Source organism: Macaca nemestrina, assembly GCF_043159975.1.
Source record: "Macaca nemestrina isolate mMacNem1 chromosome 8 unlocalized genomic scaffold, mMacNem.hap1 SUPER_8_unloc_1, whole genome shotgun sequence".
NCBI classification, from domain to species: domain Eukaryota; kingdom Metazoa; phylum Chordata; class Mammalia; order Primates; family Cercopithecidae; genus Macaca; species Macaca nemestrina.
In genome coordinates, this window is record NW_027257565.1 from 250,771 (window position 1) to 272,257 (window position 21,487).

General features: G+C 39.3%; 1 protein-coding gene across 1 annotated transcript in view; it reads left to right on the top strand.

Moving 5' to 3' along the window:
* Nucleotides 1-21,487, top strand: part of LOC105476543 (zinc finger matrin-type protein 4) — a 233,791-nt gene that overhangs the window by 183,453 nt on the left and 28,851 nt on the right. The window contains exon 4 of the mRNA XM_071089564.1: nucleotides 21,252-21,408. Coding sequence (XP_070945665.1) covers nucleotides 21,252-21,408 — 157 coding nt within the window. The remainder of the gene's footprint in view (nucleotides 1-21,251; nucleotides 21,409-21,487) is intronic.

Sequence of the window (21,487 nt, forward strand, 5' to 3'; positions counted from 1 at the left end):
TATGAAGTGCAGGATGCTGTGTTAGTTAATTAACAGCTATTTATAAGTGGCTATCTATATGAGGTTCTAATCCAGAAGTTGGCAGGAAGGAGTAAATGAGAACTGAAAAACAAAATGCTAAATGCAATGTGGTATCCTGGATTGGATCCTAGAACAGAAAAAGAACATTAGTGGAAAACCTAGTGAAATCTGTGTAAAGTCTGGAGTTTTGGTAATAGTAAGGTATTAAAGTTAATTTCTCAGTTTTGATGAATGTATCATAGTTATGTAAGATGTTAACAGGAGGGGAAACAGAGAACAGTATATGGGAGCTTACTGTACTTTCTGTAAACTTAAAATGATTCATAATTAAAAATTTATTAAAAATAAAAAGAAACACCATCCAGAGTCACAATAACTTTAGTAGAGTAAGTCTCTATTGACAGATTCTTTGAAGTTTTAAGTTTTTACTGAATGCTTTATTTTGTTTTTATTTAGTTATGATTTTAAATTAATTTTGTGGTTGTTTTTTTAGAGACAGAGTCTTGCTCTGTCATCCAGGCTGGAGTGCAGTGGTACAATTATAGCTCACTGCAACATTGAACTCCTGGGTTCAAGGGATCCTCTCACCTCAGCCTACCCAGTAGCTGGGACTACAGGCGTGCACCACCACACCCGGCAAATTATTTTTTATTTTTATTTTGTGGAGATGGAGTATCACTGTGTTGCCAAGGTTGGTCTCAAACTCCTGGCCTCGAGCAATCATCCTGCCTGGACCTCCCAAAGTGCTGGGATTACAGGCGTGAGTCACTGTACCCTGCCTGAATGCTTTATTTTGAATATTTTGTATTAGAAGATATTTCTTGGTGGAACTAACACAGAAAAGCTAATAAATATGTGATTTGTTTTGAACTTTTTGTACAATCTATATCAGAGACCAACTACTTATTAAATGGTGAGTGGGAATCTCAGAATACCTTCCGTCTGGGTCCTTCAAATTGGGACTTAAGGGCCTTCAGTGTGTGCAAGGTTTAATAAGCGAAAGGATGATTTCACCCTACTGGGAAAAGATGGTATTACTGAGCAATCAAAGATAAAATTACAGGATTATAGATGAGATACAACATGTTACAGCTCTTCTCCTTGTTAAAATCAAGTGCTCAGAACTTTTCACAGGAGGACAGAGTTTTATATCCAGAGAGATTAAGTTTCCAGTGACACAATTTCACAGTGATAGGTATGCTAGCAGTCCAGGGAAGAGGAGCAGAAAAGGCAGGTCCACGTGATCCCCACGGGCTTCCTGGAGAAATTGCTAATGACAAAGCTCCAGCTCAGTCTGACCAGCTAGCAAAGTAAAAGGGCCTAGGTCAGTGTTGATATCTCAAGGAGACTTGCTTTTAGAAACCTCCATGGAGCACAGAGTAGTAATGAAGATCTCCTGCTAGAGGATGAGACATTTGGACCCTAACCCAACTGACTCTCTCTTACTTATTTTTATTTATTTTTGAGACAGTCTCGTTCTGTTGCCCAGGCCAGCGTGCAGTGAGTGGCGTGATCTCAGTTCACCACAACCTCTGCTTCCCGGGTTCAAGCGATTCTCCTGCCTCAGCCTCCCAAGTAGCTGGGATTACAGGCATGCACCATCACACCCAGCTAATTTTTGTATTTTTAGTAGAGACAGGGTTTCACCATCTTGGCCAGGCTGGTCTCGCTTGTACTCCTGACCTCAGGTGATCTGCCTGCCTCGGCCTCCCAAAGTGCTGGGATTACAGGCATGAGCCACTGCACCTGGCCCAAACTGACTACCTTAAGTAAAGGGAGGAAGAGTCTAAGGAAACACCTCTTGCAGTGGATTTTGTGGCATTCTTTAGCATGGGGCCAACTCTCTTGCAGGGCTTGATCCCTTCCCCATATTTCTCTTGCAGCAGGTCTGGCAAGGGGCCCTGGGCATTTGCATTTCCAGCAAGCTCTCAGGTGATGCTGATGCTACAGATCCGGGTACCACATTTTGAGAATCCAGACTTTCTTTTCTGAGTATCATGAATCCAGTTGAGATTTGAAATCTTTTTCCCCTATAAAGCCCTCCATTAAATTTATATCTTTTCTTAAGGTCCAATCGTTTTCTTTTCCTCCACGCTGTAGTGATAAAGATAGAAGTGGAAACTGGAGGACAAGTGTCTGTCTCTGATTGGCTTCTCTGCAGAACTGAGGACCTGAGGTAGCACTTGGGGTGGTAAAGATATAAAACCACAGGCGCTTGTAGGCTTGGGCAGAAAACATTCATCTTGATGCCTTAGCAGTGTTTTTCCGTGACTTGGAGGGCCCGGCTGTTGTCAGAGTTGCAGCTTGTTTGGAAGTCCACATGGCATGTAAGTGGACCCGCAGGGGAACCTGCTGAACAAAGGGACCCAGATTAGTGAGGTGGGTCACACTGGTGGCAGCGCCAGCTAGAGCCATCTCTCTGGATCTGCCCCATTCATGGCTGGGCTTCCTCCCAAAGAGCAAAAGGGGATCTTATCTCATAAAGCACACACTCTCCCCTTTTATCTGTTAACCCTATAAAACTGTGGGATGAGGGGTTTACTTTTCTGAATAATTATTTTTCAAAACTTGATCTCTTTTTTAAAAGTAAAAAAGTATCACCTACTGTGGAATGTTCAGACAATTCATAAAGGACAAAGAAAAAAATTGCATAATCAGATAATATCACCGTTTTAATATTTAGAGGTTTGCCTTTCAGGTTTTGTTTTTACTCTTGCTCTTGCTCTTTCACACATGTGCAAATCTTCTTCTTTCTGGGTATTATGTAGATCATGGCTGTTGTTGCCTCTGTATGGCTTTGCCTTTCACTCTGGGTACCAGCTATGTCTTTATAATCAGCTACAAGGCCCTGTTTGATAGTCATTATTTCCCTATCACTGCCTAAGCTCATCGCCTCTTACTCCCTCTGCTCCCGTTTGGCTGGTTTCCTTTGCTAATCTGTGCACACGCTGCTCACCTCATGCTCAAGGCCTCTCTACTCACTGTTCCTTCTACTTGGAATGCTGTTCCCCAGTTCCTCACTTCTTTCTGGTCTTTATTCAAAAGTCCCTTCCATAGCGAGACCTTCTTGGACCCCTTTAACATTTAACATACTTTTTATTTATTCATTTTTTTGAGACGGAGTCTCCCTCTGTTGACAGGCTGGAGTGCAGTGGAGCGATCTCGGCTCACTGCAACCTCTGCCTCCTGAGTTCAAGCGATTCTCCTGCCTCAGTCTCCCAAGTAGCTGGGATTACAGGTGCACGCCACCACGCCTGGCTCATTTTTGTATTTTTAGTAGAGATGGGGTTTCACCATGTTGGCCAGAATGGTCTCAATATCCTGACCTCATGATCACCCACCTTGGCCTCCCATAGTGCTGGGATTACAGGCGTGAGCCACTGCGCCCCTCCTATTTCACACACTTCTTCCCATAAACTTCTTTCATTTCTTTCCTCCTTAGAAAGCATGGCTTTCTTAATATGTATTCTACATTTTACTTACTTGTCTTAACTATGGTCAGCTTCTCCAGCTAGAATATAAACTCCATGACAAAGGGCATCACTGGGTTGCTTTCTGCACTGTCCCCAGGCCAGTGCCTGATGCAGGGTTGATACCCCATAAAAATCTGCTTTAAGATGTCAAATGAATGAGCTTAACAATACATCATAAATTATATTCCATATTCCATGACATATTTTTCTATATCAAGATTTTTAATAGCATCAATTTTTCCCATTGTATCAATATATGACTATACCACAGTTAATTAAACATGAATTTAATAATATACCACAATTTGTTCAAATGTTATCCTCTATTAACTTCAGTATTGTAAGTTTTTGCTTATTTTGCTGTTATAATCGGCACCTTAGCAATCAACCTTGTATGTATTTGCTCAAATCCTGATAATTTCCTAGAATAAATTTTCAGAAATTAACCATCTGGGTCAAGAAGAATATATCTTTAAGGTGTTTGATCTACATTCTCAAATCACTACGCAAAAGGCTGTTTCTCTAAGCAGGGATTTCTAATGCTGATTTCTTTGCACCTTTGACAATACTAGACATTATTTTTCAAAAATATTCCAATTTTTATGAGTAAAAAGTGGTAACTCATTAAATAATTTTATGTTCCTTAGGTTACTGGTAAGATTGATCTTTTTTATATTTTTAAAAATTGGATACGTGTACTTCTTTTCTTTTCTTTTCTTTTTTTGTTTTTTGTTTTTGAGATGGAGTTTCGCTTTTGTTGCCCAGGCTGGAGTGCAGTGGTGGGATCTTGGCTCACTGCAGCCTCTACTTCCTGGGTTCAAGTGATTCTCCTGCCTCAACCTCTCAAGTAGCTGGGATTACAGACTCCTGCCACCACACCTGGCAAATTTTTGTTTTTAGTAGATGCCGGGTTTCACCATTGGTGTCAGGCTGATCTTGAACTCCTGACTGCAAGTGACCCACCTGCCTCCGCCTCCCAAAGTGCTGAGATTACAGGCATGAGCCACTGCGCCTGGCCTGGATATGTATATTTCTTTTTATCCATTCTTAGTGTATGTCCTTTGCTTAACTGGTGGGGGGTTAATTAGCTTTCTTTTAATGCTTTGCAAGTGTCCTTTATATAGATAAGAATTTAAAAACATGTATGGTTAATATTCTTTGCCATTTGCTTTTAAATATCTTCATGTTGTTTTTTTTCTACCATTACCTTGATCTTGACTTTGTGTTGTTTCCTGATATACAGAACATTTATATGGACTAGGATATGCATATATTTTATGTTTTGAACTGTTTTCAATGTAACGCTTAAAAAGTTTAACTCATCCTAAGACCGTATGAGCATTTCTATTTATTTCTCCTAGTTACATTATGGTTTCATTATTTTCCCCAAATTGTTATTCAGTCCTCCAATTCCACTTATTGAATAATGTCCTTTTCCTCCCTGACTTGACATTTCTTTTATTACATACTAATTTGAATGTGTTATTTCGTTGTTTTGGCTCTGACTATTTTATTAACCTGTGCCTTTCTGTAGGAAAAACCTACTTTAAAAATTATTAGAGTTTTATAATGTGTTTTTCATATTTCAGACTACAAACTGCTTCTCATTTTTGATTTCCAAAATTATCTTAATTATTTAGCATCCGTATTTTTCTTGAAGAAGAAATTCAGAATCATTTTTTTCCAAGCTCCAATGTTTAAACTTGCATCAGTTTCGCAAATACATTTGGGAAGAAATTACTGCTGTTGGCTAATTCAATTAGCAAATTATGTAGTCCCTTTCTTTAGTGCCATTATGAGATATGATCTGATATGCACTGCTCCTGGGACAATTCCCAGTTTCTGGAAGCTCTTCATCTAGCAAAGCTCTGTTCCTCCAGGTGCCGTCTTTTCCTGCTCCTTCCTACCTCATTTCCAAACATTAGGAGACAGGGCCTTCGATGAAAACCATGATTTCAGGATATGGTGCTATTGGAGCTTCCCTGTCTTCCCATGAAGCCTGTCTGTTTGTGGGTAAGGAGGGGAGTTGCATTCACCAGCATGCAATGTACTGACTGCCTTTCCCATCCTGACTGCTAAGTAGGCATGGATGTCACAGAATGGATGTAGAACGATGGCGAAACAATGTGTGTTTTATTATTGACGTGATAGCATGTGCTAAAGAAAGAACGGAAACAACGGAAGCCCATGGTACAGGATAACTGGTCAGCGATTTTATTGGTACAAATCTGAGTCTGGGGGACACAGTGAAGATATCCTCAGAGTCTTATTTTTGTTTCAGAGGTTTCCCTTTTATGAGACACAACCCTGGGTCAGTCGGTTTTTAACAAAAACAGTAGTTAATTCTTATATATAGTTTTTGCTTTCTAGGTTAAGCATCATTCTAAGTCCTTTCCACATATAAACTCATTTAATTCTCACGACTGTCTTATGTGAGAAATCCTATTATGATTCAGGTTTATTGCTTATCTCAGTTGAACTCCTTATGCCTTACAGCAGGTAGAAATTCACTTTAGATTTTGGCATCAGGTGGTCTATCAAATTAATTTTTAGTGTGCGCTTCATCCTTTTCTATCTTCGTTAATATTTAAAAGTTATAGTTAGGGAGACACCTATGGCTGCTAACCAGGTATATTTTAAACTCGAATTCATCTTTTATAAACCTTTTATTAGAAAATAAAACCCATACACAAAATTTAGAAAGCAGATGTATCCCTTAATGAGTCCTAAGGCAAACACTATTATAACCACTACCCACGTTGTGAAATAGATCTTTGCCAATCATTTCAGAAGCTTTTCCCATTGTCTCCTCCCAAGGTTGGCCCTCTCTTTTCCACCGAAGTAACCACTATCCTGACTTTTCCAGAATCACTTCCTTGAGTTTTTGTATAATTTTATCACTAATGTACCCCTCTAATGACTATAGTTTAATCTTGCCCAATTTTTAAAATCTTGACATACTTTTTACATCTATTTTAGTCTGCAGGTTTCTTCTCCATCTCTTATTCTTTACAATTTACCTATAAAAGAACCTGGGGTCCCTTGACCTAAAGAGTTTTCTAAAGTATAGGTTTTGCTGACTGTGTACTTGTGATCCCCATTCAACACTTTCCTCTGTCCTTTCCATTCTCTGAAAATTGGCAGATAGATCCAGAGACTTGATTGGATTTGGGGTTGATACATTTGGCAAGACTATAAATGGTGCTGCGTTCTTTCATTAAGAGGCACATGATATCTGGTTGTCTCTCTTTTTATGATGTTAGCAGCTGTTGATGCCCAATGCCTAGATCCATTAATTCATTGGAGGTTGCAAAACTGTTTTCTTCTACTTTTTTCATTGGGTAATTGGAATAATTTTAGAACAAGATATTTTCCTCATTTATTGTTTGACACTCTGTGCTACAATTCTTTTAGGAAAAGCCGAAAAGATGCCTCATTCTTTTCTTTTATCAAGTGTCTAATTAAAGAACTGGTTGCCTATCATTCTACAAAGGTGAACAAACAGGTTTTTAGGAAATATTACTATGAATTCATGTATTTGGAGCTATTTGAAAAGTCTTTTCTGGGCACAGTGGCTCATGCCTGTAATCCCAGGACTTTGGGAAGCAAGGTGGGTGGATCACGAGATCAAGAGATCAAGACCATCCTAGCCAACATGGTGAAACCCCGTCTCTACTAAAAATACAAAAAAAATTATCTGGGCATGGTGGCACATGCCTGTAATCCCAGCTACTCAGGAGGCTGAGGCAGGAGAATCGCTTGAACCTGGGAGGTGGAGGTTGCAGCGAGCTGAGATCACGCCACTGCACTCCAGCCTGGCAGCAGAGTGAGACTCCATCTCAAAACAAGAGAAAAGTCTTGATCCTTTTAAAGATCCAATTGTCTCATTTGCTTCAAGGTTGCCTTTGAGTCCTTGTGTCGTGACTGTAGTAGTCATTCCTAGCTTTCTTGTTGTCTAGCACGGCAAGATATTCCAGGATCATGTGGCACCCTTCCTAGAATTAGGATTTTTTTTTTCCCCCACAAAAAGCTGGGTTTCTTTTTGTGGCAATGGCACTTCAAGATTGCTACGGTTTTTGAGGGCTAGGGAGGTTTTGTAGAGTTTGTCATTGTTTTTTAAGGTCTCTTTACTGGTTAGAATTAAGAAATATATATGTTTATATGATATCTCAAGGGTTTATACTAACACTTCCAATTCAAATCACAGTTACAGGATTTGATACTCACCTGTATTCCAACTGCTCACTCTTTTTCTACATTGAGTATGTTGGTTCACAGAGATGCAGGAAACGATGAATTAGAATATTCTGTAATTATTGACATACTTTATCCAATAATAGTGCACATATCCTGTGAATAACAATATTGATGCTACAGCACCAGTATAATTAACTGAGAAATTAAATCTTTTTATTGCAGCACATACTCTCCCCAGTGTCTCTCCATCTTTAAATATGCTATATCTATAGTATCTGAGTTTACAGCCGTTATACATTGTACTTTATCCCTATTGGTTCTATTTATCTTAAATATATCTATTTATATATCTATGTGTATATATCTCAGACTACCACCTTTTTTTTTTTTTTTTTTTTTGAGACTGGGTCTCACACTGTCACCCAGGCTGGAGTGCAATGGCACGAGCTCGACTCACTGCAAACTCCACCTTTGGGGTTCACATGGTTCTCCTGCCTCAGCCTTCCCAGTAGCTGGGATTACAGGCAGGCACCACCACACTCAGGTAATTTTTTGTATTTTTAGTAGAGACAGAGCTTCACTATGTTGACCAGATTGGTCTCAACTCCTGACTTCATGATCCGCCAGCTTCAGCCTCCCAGACTGCTGGGATTACAGGCGTGAGCCATCACGCCCAGCCCAACTACCACCAATTCTTTTTTTTTTTTTTTTGAGATGGAGTCTCACTCTGTTGCCCAGTCTGAAGTGCAGTGGTGTGATCTCCGCTCACTGCAAGCTCCACCCCTGGGTTCATGCCATTCTCCTGCCTCAGCCTTCTGAGTGCTACAGGTTCCCGCCACCATGCCCAGCTAATTTTTTGTATTTTTAGTAGAGACAGGGTTTCACCGTGTTTGCCAAGATGGTCTCGATCTCCTGACCTCGTGATCCACCCACCTCGGCCTCCCAAAGTGCTGGGATTACAGGCATGAGCCACCACGCCTGGCTGCCACCAATTCTTATATCAATGTCTCCATAGTCATTTTGGTTATTAAAATCAATCTCACATTGTAGTCGGCACATCCAAGACAGCTCATGAGAATAAGCTTCCCTGAGTTCTTGCCTGTTTTCTCACTGGGCCCTTTATACTTAAATGTCAGCTTTGCTGGATATACAAAATTTGTCACACATTATTTTACAAATCTAAAATATGTTACATCATTTGTTTTTGAAATGAAACATTGCAGTTGAAATGTCTGATGATAATCTAATTTTGTTTTCCTTCCATCTTTTTCTTAAAGGCTCAGGTAATTTAAAAATATCTTTCTATAAGGTTTAGTAATTTTACTGGAAAATTTTTTTTGTGTTGGTTGTTTTGGGTTGACATTTAGGGGTATACATGAGGCTCTTTCAATACAGTTGGAGCTCCACATTCATGGGCTCCACATCCATGGATTCAACCAACTGCAGGTCAAAAATATTTGATAAAATGAAATAAAAATAACAATACAACAGTAAAAATAATATAAATAAAAGATACAGTATAACTATTAGCATAGCATTTAAATTCTTTAGGTACTATAAGTAATGCAGGGATGATTTAAAGTCTACAGGAGGATGGGTGTAGGTTATATGCAAACACTGACATTTTCTTTCAAAGACTTGAGCATTTGCAGACCTTGACAACTGTAGGGGGTCCTGGAACCAATTTCTCATGGATACTGAAGGATGACTGCATATACTTCCTTTAATTTTAATTGTAGGAGAGTTTTCTCAATTTATAGTTTGTTTTGTTTTGGTTTGTTTGCTGGGATTATGCCTGTAATCCCAGCACTTTGGGAGGCTGAGGTGGGTGGATCACCTGAGGTTGAGAGCTCGAGACCAGCCTGGCCAACATGGTGAAAACCCATCTCTACTAAAAGTACAAAAATTAGTTGACATGGTGGTGGGCATCTGTGATCCCAGCTACTCGGGTGGCTGAGGCAGAAGAATCACTTGAACCTGGGTGGCAGAGGTTGCAGTGAGCCGAGATCATGCCACTCACTGCCCTCCAGAATGGGTGACAGAGCAAGATTCACTCTCTCAAAAACAAAACAAAAATCAAGATTGCTTTCCTAACTTAACAGAGCTTCTTTTAGAGAGAGAGAGAGAGAGAAAGAGTGTGTGTGTATGTGTGTGTGTAGTATAGTGTAGTGTTTAAGAAGAGAATGATTTGTTTACTGAAGTGTATTAACTCCACTCTCCCCCACATTTCTCTGAACCTTCTCTTTGCTTTGTCTCCTTCATTTTTGTCCTCAGTTTTAATTCTACTCTCAGCAGTTTCTCCTCAGTATGAAGCCGTGGCCTGAAAAAAGTTCTGGTGGGTTGTATGGAAAATTTGCAGGTCTAGGCTGTGTCTGCCCCTCCAGGCTCTCCACAGATCTCTCTTACAATCTGCTGTGGGGATGGGACATGTGCTTCTGATGCCAGCTGCTGTTCTCACACAGGGCGCCAGGCTTTCTGTGGATACCTCCCGCTATTGAGTGTTCCTCTGGCTCCAGGTCCAGCAGAGCTCTCATTGCTCACTCTATTTCCCTGCACAGATGCTGATAGCATGCAGATTTTGTGCTATTACTGGTTTATTTCCATTCGCTTATGCTTTGAGGTTGATGAGAACAACCTTGTCACCTAGTTTTGTAATAAATATTGTCTGTGGGTTTTTTATTTGCCATTCTAGTTCTATTTTTATTTGGGAATTTAGAGAGATTAAAAAAACGATACCACTGCTGCCAACATTTTCCGAGAACTCTCATTTTATTTTGTATGTACATAGTTTTCATCAATCAACAGATATTTATTAAATGGTCTATGGCAGGTCCTATTATAGACACCAACGATATAGCTATGAACAAAACAGAGTTTCTACCCTCAAGACATATAATAGGAAAATAATGGTATTGATCATATACACCACCAAATAAGTGAGAAAACATCAAATATAAGTAAATTTCAAGAAGTAAATGAAAGGAGATAATATGTATCTATTCTTTTAAACCATTTGATTACATATACACACACACACTTTATATACACACATATACATATTATATATATGTATATATACACACATATACATATTATATATATGTATATATACACACATATACATATTATATATATGTATATATACACACATATACATATTATATATATGTATATATACACACATATACATATTATATATATGTATATATACACACATATACATATTATATATATGTATATATACACACATATGTACATACACACAAAGATATTTGACTTACATACAAATATTTTTGAATAGTATTTTCTGGATTACAAAGCGTGTTTCCATATAATGCATTCTTTTATCTTTTTATGAATAGGCAGATAAGGTAGATTTTACTCCCTATGTGACAGAGGAGGAATCTCATGTTTAATAATTGTAAGTGACATCCAATACACTTATAGCCAAAGCTTCATCAAGAATATTTTGAATCTGAATCTCCTTTTTTAAAAGTTAATATTCTATTTTTTAATACCACATTACATAAAACACTGTGCTGGGGGTTAGAGATGACACCTTTTCGGCCCAAATAATGAAGTTTCAATTAGAGACAGTAAGATATATGCTTAGTGCTGTCAGGTGCAGGGAGTGGCGGGGCAGGCCTGAAAGAAGTTCCGTGCGAGTGAGGAAGCATCAGCTGTCTTCGCGGTGGGATGTCCCGGGGAAGCCTAATGAAGGAGATTGTATCTGAGTGGCCCGTGCATATAGAGAGACGGGGCATTTCTAGTTAGAATGCACCAAGTGAACAAAGACAGGTAGGCATATCCTTAACGTAGCTGGAGGAGAGTGGGAGTTCAATCGACTGTTTAGTTTTTCTTCATACACTCATCATTCAACGAGTTTTTAAGTTACTATGTGCCAGGGCAGAGATAGAAAGATAGATAGGGAAGGAGGTTAGTCTAGTGGGGGAGACGATCCCCACCTGATTTGAAAGTGAGATCTTTCCGTGGGACTGAATCTTCACTCACCTGCAGCATGGGACAGAAACAGGCAGCCGGGGGAGGAGGAGCAGAGGATTTTAGTGCTGAGATTCTGAGCCATTTTCTTGGCAGCCTGCTTGGTGTTCCTAACCTTGAAAAAAATCAATTTGCTTGGAGCATATTATGTCTGAAAAGCACCCGTGGGGGAAAAGACTAGAAAAGTGTGTTGAGCGTTAGATGTTAGCGGAATTTAAATGTCATGATAAGGAATTTATTTTGGGGTAGTAAAGCATGGTTGAGAGTTTTTGACAAGACTGACCTAAGATGCCAGCACATCCATGAATTCGGCCAAAAGTTCAAAAATCAGTTCCACCACTCTCTGAAAAGATGACTGACATATTGAAGAATTTATTTAAACCCCCTGAGCTTCATTTTCTTGATCTGTTAAAAATGGGAATTTATGTATTTATTTTGTATTTGTATTATGTATTTATTTTATTATGTATTTATCCACTGACACCTCATTTATTCATTCATTTTTAAGGTTAACTGATATTTAATAATTACTCAGTTCTGGTCGAGCTCCGTGGCTCAAGCCCGTAATCCCAGCACTTTGGGAGGCCGAGGTGGTGGATCACGGGGTCAGGAGATCGAGACCATCCTGCCTAACACAGTGAAACCCCATCTTTACTAAAAAATACAAAGAATTAGTCAGACACGGTGGCACACGCCTGTAGTCCCAGCTACTTGGGAGGCTGAGGCAAGACAATGGCGTGAACCTAGGAGGCGGAGGTTGCAGTGAGCCGAGATCACACCACTGTCGCCTGGGCAACAGAGCGAAACTCTGTCTCAAAAAAACCCAACAATAAATAAATAAATAAATAAATAAATAAATAAATAAATACTCAGTTCTGGAGCTATATGGTCAAATGTAGTAGCTACTCACTCAAAGGAGCTATTGAACAATTGTAATGCAGATAGTCTGAATTGAGATGTGCTATCAGTGTGAAATATACACTTGATTTGGAAGTCTTAGTATGAGAAAAAGAATATAAAATACCTCATTAATAATTTTTATGTTGAATACATCCTGAAAGGAAAGAAGAAATAAGTTTAAGAGAGCTATTGTACAGCATGGTGACTATAGTTAATGGTGATACATTATATTATTGAAAAATTCCAAGAGAGTTGGTGTTAAGTGCTCCTGCCACAAAAATTATAGCTATGTAAGGCAATACACATGTTAATTAGCTAGATTTAACTATTCCACAATGTAGATGTGCTTCAAATGCATAGAATTTTATCTTTCAATTAAAAAATAAATTTGAAAAAATGTTTTTTGAAATTAATTTCATGGTTCTCTTTTTCAAAAATATGTCATTTAGAATATTTAAATGTAGCCTCTTTTATAGCTTGTACTGTATTTCTATTGGACGATGCTGCTCTAGATACTGGGTGTACAATATTGAATAGTGGTCAGAGACAAATAGTAAATAAGCACGTTTAAATATCAAAGTCATCTAATTCTAGACTGTGAAATAAGTGCTGTGATCTTCCCAACTGCTTCTCATCCCACCTTTGCTCTCTCCGGCCCCTCTATTCATTTGCGGCATTTTCCTAGCCACTTTTCTTGGTTAGTGGGGCTTCTCTAACTTACACAGTTGTCCTCTCTTAGGAACTCTGGCTAATTTTTCCCTTTTGGGGTCTTGCAATTACTGTGACCATCTGTTTAAATATTTCTTCAGTGACTAAAAAACAAACTAAAGTCATTCAAATTCTGAAGGCAAACAGAATTCTTCATCCCTCTTCAGTAGAAATCTTCATTCTCTCTTTCCTTTATTGTCAAAATGACCATTTCCCCCAATACTATGGAAATTGGGAGTTTTCATCCACAGAGTGGGTGGTTTGTATCCAAATAGCAGGGCATATGTCTGTCTAGTTCATGCCAGCCTTCCTGTAGACACTACAGCTTCCCCATGGGACTCAGAACATTACTCACCTTCTAGCCATAGGACACATCCTTTGTATGTAGACAAACTCACACAATAACATGTCATTCCCATTATATCCATTTCAGTACAGTATATGAATGACACTTTATGCCAGTTGGCCTTTTCCTGAGACAAAGCAATCATATTAGTAAGAAAGCAAGGGAGATATTACATTAGGTGGAAAACAGAGTTAAGTGACCAAGTTAGAAATCGTTAATGAATGGCTGTGTCAAGTCATTCAACTATTTAGTTCATGTTTATCAAGTCTGTTTTATAAATCCAGACCTGTGTCAGGCACTGGCTATGATGGAAGGATAATTTCTAAAGTTCTTATAAATTTGCTGCCTAATTTCTAAAGTTCTTGTAAATTTGCTGCCTTTAAGATGTTAAAAGATAATTCTAAAACATAAACAAAACGCTAATAAAGCAATTAAAGGACAGGACCAAATCAAAATGTATGGCAAGCATGTTAAGGACTGGGAGAGGTCAGGAAGGAAGATGTGGATGAAATTTGCAGACATCTTGAAAAAACTCTTGGATAAAATGGACCTTGATATCTGGATGTGACTTAAACAGGTCAGGAGGAGAGAGAACAGCTTGACCCAAATGGAGTGGAACGGGATGCATGAGCGAAAACAGTGGGAGACAGTGTTGCCCAGGACCCTATAGTCAATCAGGAAATGTGACTTCCAGGCCTTTTGATCCCAGTAAAGTGGGAGAGAAGAGACACCATTTTCTGCATTTTGGTTTTCTCCAAAGTTAAATACCAGAATATAAGCAACAACATGCATAACACTGGAAATAGTTGCATTTATTGGACATTCTATCTTACTACAGGGTATGTGCTGAGAGGTGCAGTTATTTCTGCATCTTGCAGAAGGTATCATATGACTATTGCCTTCAGGTGTAGCTTAGTAGCAACTGCAAGTGGGGTTTCATTATAGCCACAGAATGTCTTTTGCCAAAATGAACACCAGTTATCAGGATCATAGAATGTCTAGCCAGTGCTCAAAGAAATTCATTCCATATACTACCCAGGAGCCAACATGAACAAAATACTCCTCGTTATTATTCACTTCCTGAATGAGTTTCACCTCCAAGCAGAGGATGCCCAGAAAAGAAAAAAAAAAAAACAACTTAAGCTTCAAATTTCAACATATCTTTGGGCTTTTGAAATCATTTAAATGAATCTTTTAGGCTTTTTCTCTAGAACAGATTTATTGAGATATAATTCATATGTCACAAAACTCACCTATTTAAAGTATAAAATTCAAGGGTTTTAGGTATATTCACAGAGCCGTGTGACTGCCAGATCTACAGTAACCTTGGAAACTCTTTACCCATTAGCAATCACTCCTCATTTCCCTTCCCACCTCCCTCCTCCCTGCTCCCCGACTGCCCCCTGATTCCTAGACAATCACTAATTCACTCTCTGTGTTTATAGATTTTCCTATTCTGGAAATATCATGTAAACAGAGTCATACATTATGTGGTCTTTTGTGATGGATTGGCTTCTTTTATTTAGCGTAATGTTTTCAAGATTCCTCCATGTTGTAGCCTCTATCAGTATTTTATTCTTTTGGTTGCAAATACCATGCCATTGTATGGACATACCACATTTTATTTACTCCCTCTGCAGTTGGCAGACATTTGGGCTGTTTCTACTTTGGGGCTATTATGAATGATGTGGCTATAAAAACTCATGTAAAAGTTTTTATGTGGACATATATTTTTATTTCTCCTGAATCAAATACATTTAATTCTCATTTTCCACAGGAGTTATGTTCTATAAAGTTGTCATCATCACTGAATTAGCAAATACTGAGCCACTGCTCCTAGGTAAAATACAGGATTAGGTCTGGGAGACTGCTGGTCACAATATTTTTGTCAATCCATCCATATGTAACCTTGTTTTGTGTGTTTCTGTTTAGAGATACTTTACTGAAAAAAAATACATATATATATAGTAAATTTCTTTGCTTTTTAACCTCACAACAATGCTATCCACTATGCTTTTTTATCGATTGTTATCTCTGGAATTCATAAATTTAGACAACTTTTTTCCATCACTCCATTACTCTCTATGCATGTTTCTTTAGCATTTTCTGGAGTGGTCTCACATACAGATCAGTGAATTTCCTCTCTCTCCTTCTGGATGTAAGTACTAGTGCTTGATTAACATTGAACTCAAGGCCAACAGCACTATGATGCATGCCTGAGTGAAGCTTACCTAACGCGTGTGTTTTCTCCATAAGGAGTTTCACCGAACTCCTCACTCTGCCATTCTGAAAGTGCATGTCTCCCTCTTAGGCTTTTTATCTTCACCTAAAGCAAAAGAGAATGAGGACAATCATCTGAATTAACTTAAAGAAATCTTTATAACAGAAGAGAAACGTGTTTGGGGATTAGATTTCTAGCCAGAGTCAGTGAGGTTTTCCATCCTGATTGAATTCTTCTGAAAACTTTTTAATGTTGCAAAATGCTTTGACTGAGCAGCCTTAGGTTACTCCACAAGCATTCTTTTTATTTCTTTCAGCAGTATGGACGGTACATTTAAAAAGTCTGACTGAATTTTTGCCTCCAGTTTGAAACTCATATTTTAAAGATAATTTTAAAGCCAGAAATTTTAAATATATTCACTGAGGTCAATTCATCAAACTTTATGGAGTTTCTACCCTGGTTCATATATCAACCTTGCTCTGGATGCAGCAAGACACTCTAATGAAAGTGATGTCTTAGTTCTTTTTGTGCTACTATAACAGAGCACCACAGCCTGAGTAATTCATGATGAACATAAATGTATTTAGCTCATGGTTCTGGAGGCTGGGAAGTCTAAGACAGAGGGGTTGCATCTGGTGAGGGTTTTCTTGCTGTGTCATAACACGGTGGAGGGCATTACATGGTGACCGAGAGGAAGTGAGGGTTGAACAGCAATCCCACTCTCTTGATAACAAACTCACTCTCTCTGTAACAGCATGAATCCATTCACGACAGCTCAGACCTCTTAACGGTCCCACTGCTCAACACTGTTGTGTTGGGGATTAAGTTTCCAACACATTCAAACCATAGCAGATGATATAATCTAGAGTTGCAAAGAGCCATTAATTTGGGATTCTGGTAGCTAAGAATATGCAATTAAAATTCTGCATAGTTGGCTGGGCGTTGGTGGCTCGTACCTGTAATCCCAGCACTTTGGGAGGCCAAGGTGGGCAGATCACTTCAGGTCAGGAGTTCGAGACCAGCCTGGCCAATATGGTGGCCATCTCTACTAAAAATATGAAAAATTAGCCAGACGTAGGGTGTATCCTTGTAATCCCAGCTACTCAGGAGGCTGAGGTGGAAGAATCACTGGAATCCAGGAGGCAGAGGTTGCAGTAAGCCGAGACTGCACCACTGCACTCCAGCCTGGGAGACAGAGTGAGACTCCATCTCAAAAAAAAAGAAAAAAAAATTCTGCATAGCTGTGTATCCATCAGTGTCATTAGAGCAGTTAGTGTTAGTGGCACTTAAAATTGCACTATGTGAATAACTGGCCCCTTTTATAAAGTATCTCCCTAAGTGTGTACTGTTGGCATGAAAGGCTGCCTAACTTTTCAGGGCCTCACAGCCCCTCTATTATCAGGTACCTAAAATTGCCTGGTCCCTCTTGTACAACTATGGCATAACTATATCCCATGATACATTATTATATAACAATTGGTTTTCCTCTTCTATTATTTTTTATTTTTCTATATGATAATGAGATTGTCCAGGAAAACAGAAGTCTAGGAATACATATATTAAAACTACCATTGCGAAACTAACATATTTCCCTACTGAACCCTCAAGTTAGTGTATAAATTGTTGTCATCTCTGGTTCTTTACCTGGACATCTTTCTGTCAGTTGGAAAAATGTTGGGTTGCCATAGACCTCCCTGTGTTACCTGTCTCCTCTTTTGACTTTTATGTCACACAAGTTACTAATCCCACAAACGAACCCTCTGCTCCATTCATTCAGTACACATTTGAAGGTCCTCCAGTGTGGTAAAGGTGCTAGGTGCTGGCTCCTCACTATCAATGAGACAATTTCCTAGACCTTAAAGAAGTTTTATCCTCTCATGAGGTGGACTAATATGAAAACAAGTAAGTACAGTAATTCCATGTTCTGTAAAAGAATATACAAGGCACCCAGGAGACCCAAAGACTGGTTCTCACTTCTCCCAGACAGTAGAGAGAGCCAGAAGTGGTTTCAGGTTGGTGCAGTGGCTCACTCCTGCAATCCCGGCACTTTGGGAGGCCAAGGCAGGAGCATTGCTTTAGCCTAGGAGTTCAAGGCCAGCCCGGAAAACAGGTTGTAGACATTCTTTCTCTGCAAACAATAAAAAAGTATTATCCAGGTGTGGTGGCATGTGTCTGTGATCCTAGCTACTCTGGAGGTTGATGTGAAAAGATTGCTTGAACCCAAGGAATTCCAGGCTGCAGTGAGCTATGATGGCACCACTGCACTCCAGCCTGAGTGACAGAGCAAGACCCTGTAGCAAAAAAAAAAAAAAAAAAAAAAAAAAGAAGGAAGAAGAAACAGCTTCACCTCAAGCAAGTGATGAGATGAGCCAGGAAGAAAGATTCTAGTACAACTGATTTAGACATGGAGTGATTCAGAAGGGCATTCCAGCATTTCCTTTAAGAAAGGCTTAAAGATGAAAACCCATATAGACAGTCCTGATTTACATTATTTTTTTTTTATCTTACAATTAGGAGAATGTGAGTCCAATATGAGACTCTAGTTCTTTGATTATAATACTTCCCCTTATTTTCTGTCTGCTTCTCCAATTCTCCTGGTGCCAGCCTCCTTGATAACAGGGCATGGAGTCATATTCATCTACCACAGCATCTAACACAATTAGTAGGTCCTTAAAAATGTGTTGGGTAAATGAATACCATAAATCCATTTTTCATTCATTAAGGGCAACTCTTTGCCCTGGAAACTAGTTCTCAGTCATTTTGTGTGGTGATGCTGGCCTTTGTCTCTGGGCCCCTAGATTTTCTTTAGACATTTCTAGCTGTTAGAGCTTCAGGGAGAAAGGCCAGGCATGGCTGGAGTTTCCATTGGAAGTGGCGAAACAGATGCACAGATTCTAAAGAGAATGCACAGATGAACAGATACACAGGTTCTAAAGCTGAGAATTAAGCTCTGGCTTATGAACTTGTTCCTAATTTTAAAAAATTACACTCTTTGACCTATGTCATGTATAAGTAGGTAGAAAAAATGGTATAATTCAAGCACCCACTTTCACCTTGATAATCTTCCTTTTTAAAAAAGGGTGAGACTTGATTTCATTCTTTTTTATGACTGAGTAGTATTCCATGGTGTGTGTGTGTGTGTGTGTGTATGTGTGTGCGTCTGTGTGTGTGTGTGTGTGTATATATTTTTACATTTTCTTTATCCAATCATCTATTGATGGTCACTTATGTTGATTCAGTATCTTTGCTATTATGAATAGTGCTGCAATAAACATAAGAGTGAAGTTATCTTTTTAACACAATGATTTTTTTTCCTTTGGGTAGATACCCATTAGTGGGATTTTTGGATCAAATGGTAGTTCTACTTTTAGTTCTTTGTTATGCTAATAGCCCAGACTTCACTGCTCTGCAATATATCTGTGTCATAAAACTGCACTTGTACCCCTCAAATGTATACAAATTGTAAAAAGTGAGACTAATATATATCCTCTAGTATGTAGTAAAGAGACACCAAGTTTGGTCTTTCATTCCTCTTACATGATCTACTCCTCATTTAATGGGCTGGAACCCTTCAGGAACTCCCTGATTTGCCTCTTCCTGGTGATCCTGGTCTATGCCATCTCCCTGGCTTCCATGCCATCTCCTAGGCTTGACAGGGGAGGTAGGTAGCTCAGGGGCCCAGGAAGCCAACCCTGCCCCTTCCCTCCAGGTCCATTTCATCTCCATAGTATTCCACACAGATGTAAAAGTATTCATACTTTTTTGGTTTTTTTTTTCTCTGTGGAGAAAACTTAAAGCACTTTGGCTTTAAACTCTTAGCAAGAGTATTGCCAAAGGGCACAACCTCAGGGCTACTAGATTTCCTAGCAGGAGAGGACCCACTGGGAAAGCTCCTCCTCTCTCCAGTGGTCCTTTTCCACTCACTGACCACCTCCATCCCAGCACCAATGTCTGGAGTCTCTCCCTGAACTTCAGGTCAGCCTCCTGCTCCTGGGACACACACACCCCTCTTCCTTCCAAGGATGAAATGCTAATTATCAGAGATATTACAGACTAATGCCTTAAGGAGGAAGGAGTTCATTTCCAAACTACCACATAATTTGTAAGGCAACACTCTCTCTAGCAGTCTGGACATCTTATTACTCCGCAGATAAACTATGTAATTCCCTTCTTCCAGCCAGTGCCACCTTCATCCTCCTCACCATCCAATTGTAAATTGTACTCTCTGGGCTCACTAGGAATAAGAGAAGGGGCCATCGTGGGGCCATATACTCATTGCAGCTGGCTCTTTAGCAAAGAGATGCTTGGCTATTGCTGCACCCTTAAGGAACAGATTAACTTCTTATCTAAAAGTCTGTTCTACCCTCCGTTTCTAACTAAGCAGGAGGGGAAGCAATGGATTACTTTCCCCTTCATAAGTATGGGTAATTGATGACCTGCGCACACAATAGCGGGTCACAGGCTCTGACCAAGGTTTTATTTTTTTCTGAATTACGGTTCATTTTCATTAAGTCTTACAAAGGAATAAAATTCCAGCGGGATTTAAGCATTTTGTGCAGCATTTAATGAATCACCTTTCCTGAAGAAAAGGAAAATTACACAAACTCTCCCAGAAAATCCAGCCAGCATAGTCATCATAGCTTTATGATACAGAATCGAGTTAATTATGAAAAACACTCAATTCCTTAAAGAAATCTTTAAAAATCTTGAACATCGTGGCCATGTATCCTGGTGAGGCTAAAATTGGTCAAAAGCAGAGCAGAATAATAAATGATAATTTCTGCTAAATAATTCAGGCTATCTGAACTCTGATATTTTACTGACTTTAATGAGTATAATGGGTCCAATTAGAGACTGCTTTCCTTTACTGTGCCAGACTCAATATGCTCGCTCTTAATTGTGGGCTCCGTTTTTATTTGGATAACTCATCTCCACAAATTTGTCCTGAAATCCCAGTATCTGGCGTTAATAGCTACTAACTAACTGTATGTCAAAGTCAGTCACTGAGTAAGTTTTCATCATGATTATCATGAAGAAAAAGAGATTGTACTGGGGCCTGTCAGCAGGTGGGGGGGCTAGAGGAGGGATAGCATTAGGAGAAATATCTAATGTAGGTGATGGGTTGATGGGTGCAGCAAACCACCATGGCACATGTATACCTATGTAACAAACCTGCACATTCTGCACATGTATCCCAGAACTGAAGGTATTAAAAAAAAAATTAAAAAGAAGATGAGTAGAAAGCAAGGCAAAAAGAGAGAGAGAGAGAGAGATTGCAGAACAAAAACTAGATGTATCAATACACTAGTTAATCTGGGATAAGCCTCATTTGTAAAAGAATGGAATGGGTCTCTCTCAAACGTGGCCTTTCTTTCTCCCCGCGCAGGGAAGTGATGCCGACATGGTGGATAAGAACAAGTGCTGCACACTCTGCAACATGTCATTCACTTCAGCGGTGGTGGCTGATTCCCATTATCAAGGCAAAATCCACGCCAAGAGGTTAAAACTCTTGCTAGGAGAGAAGACCCCATTAAAGACCACAGGTACGTGCAAGAACAGTGATCGCGGGGAGACCCTGAAAACCAAGTGCTGGCCTGTCATGCGGATCATGCTCCTCCTTCA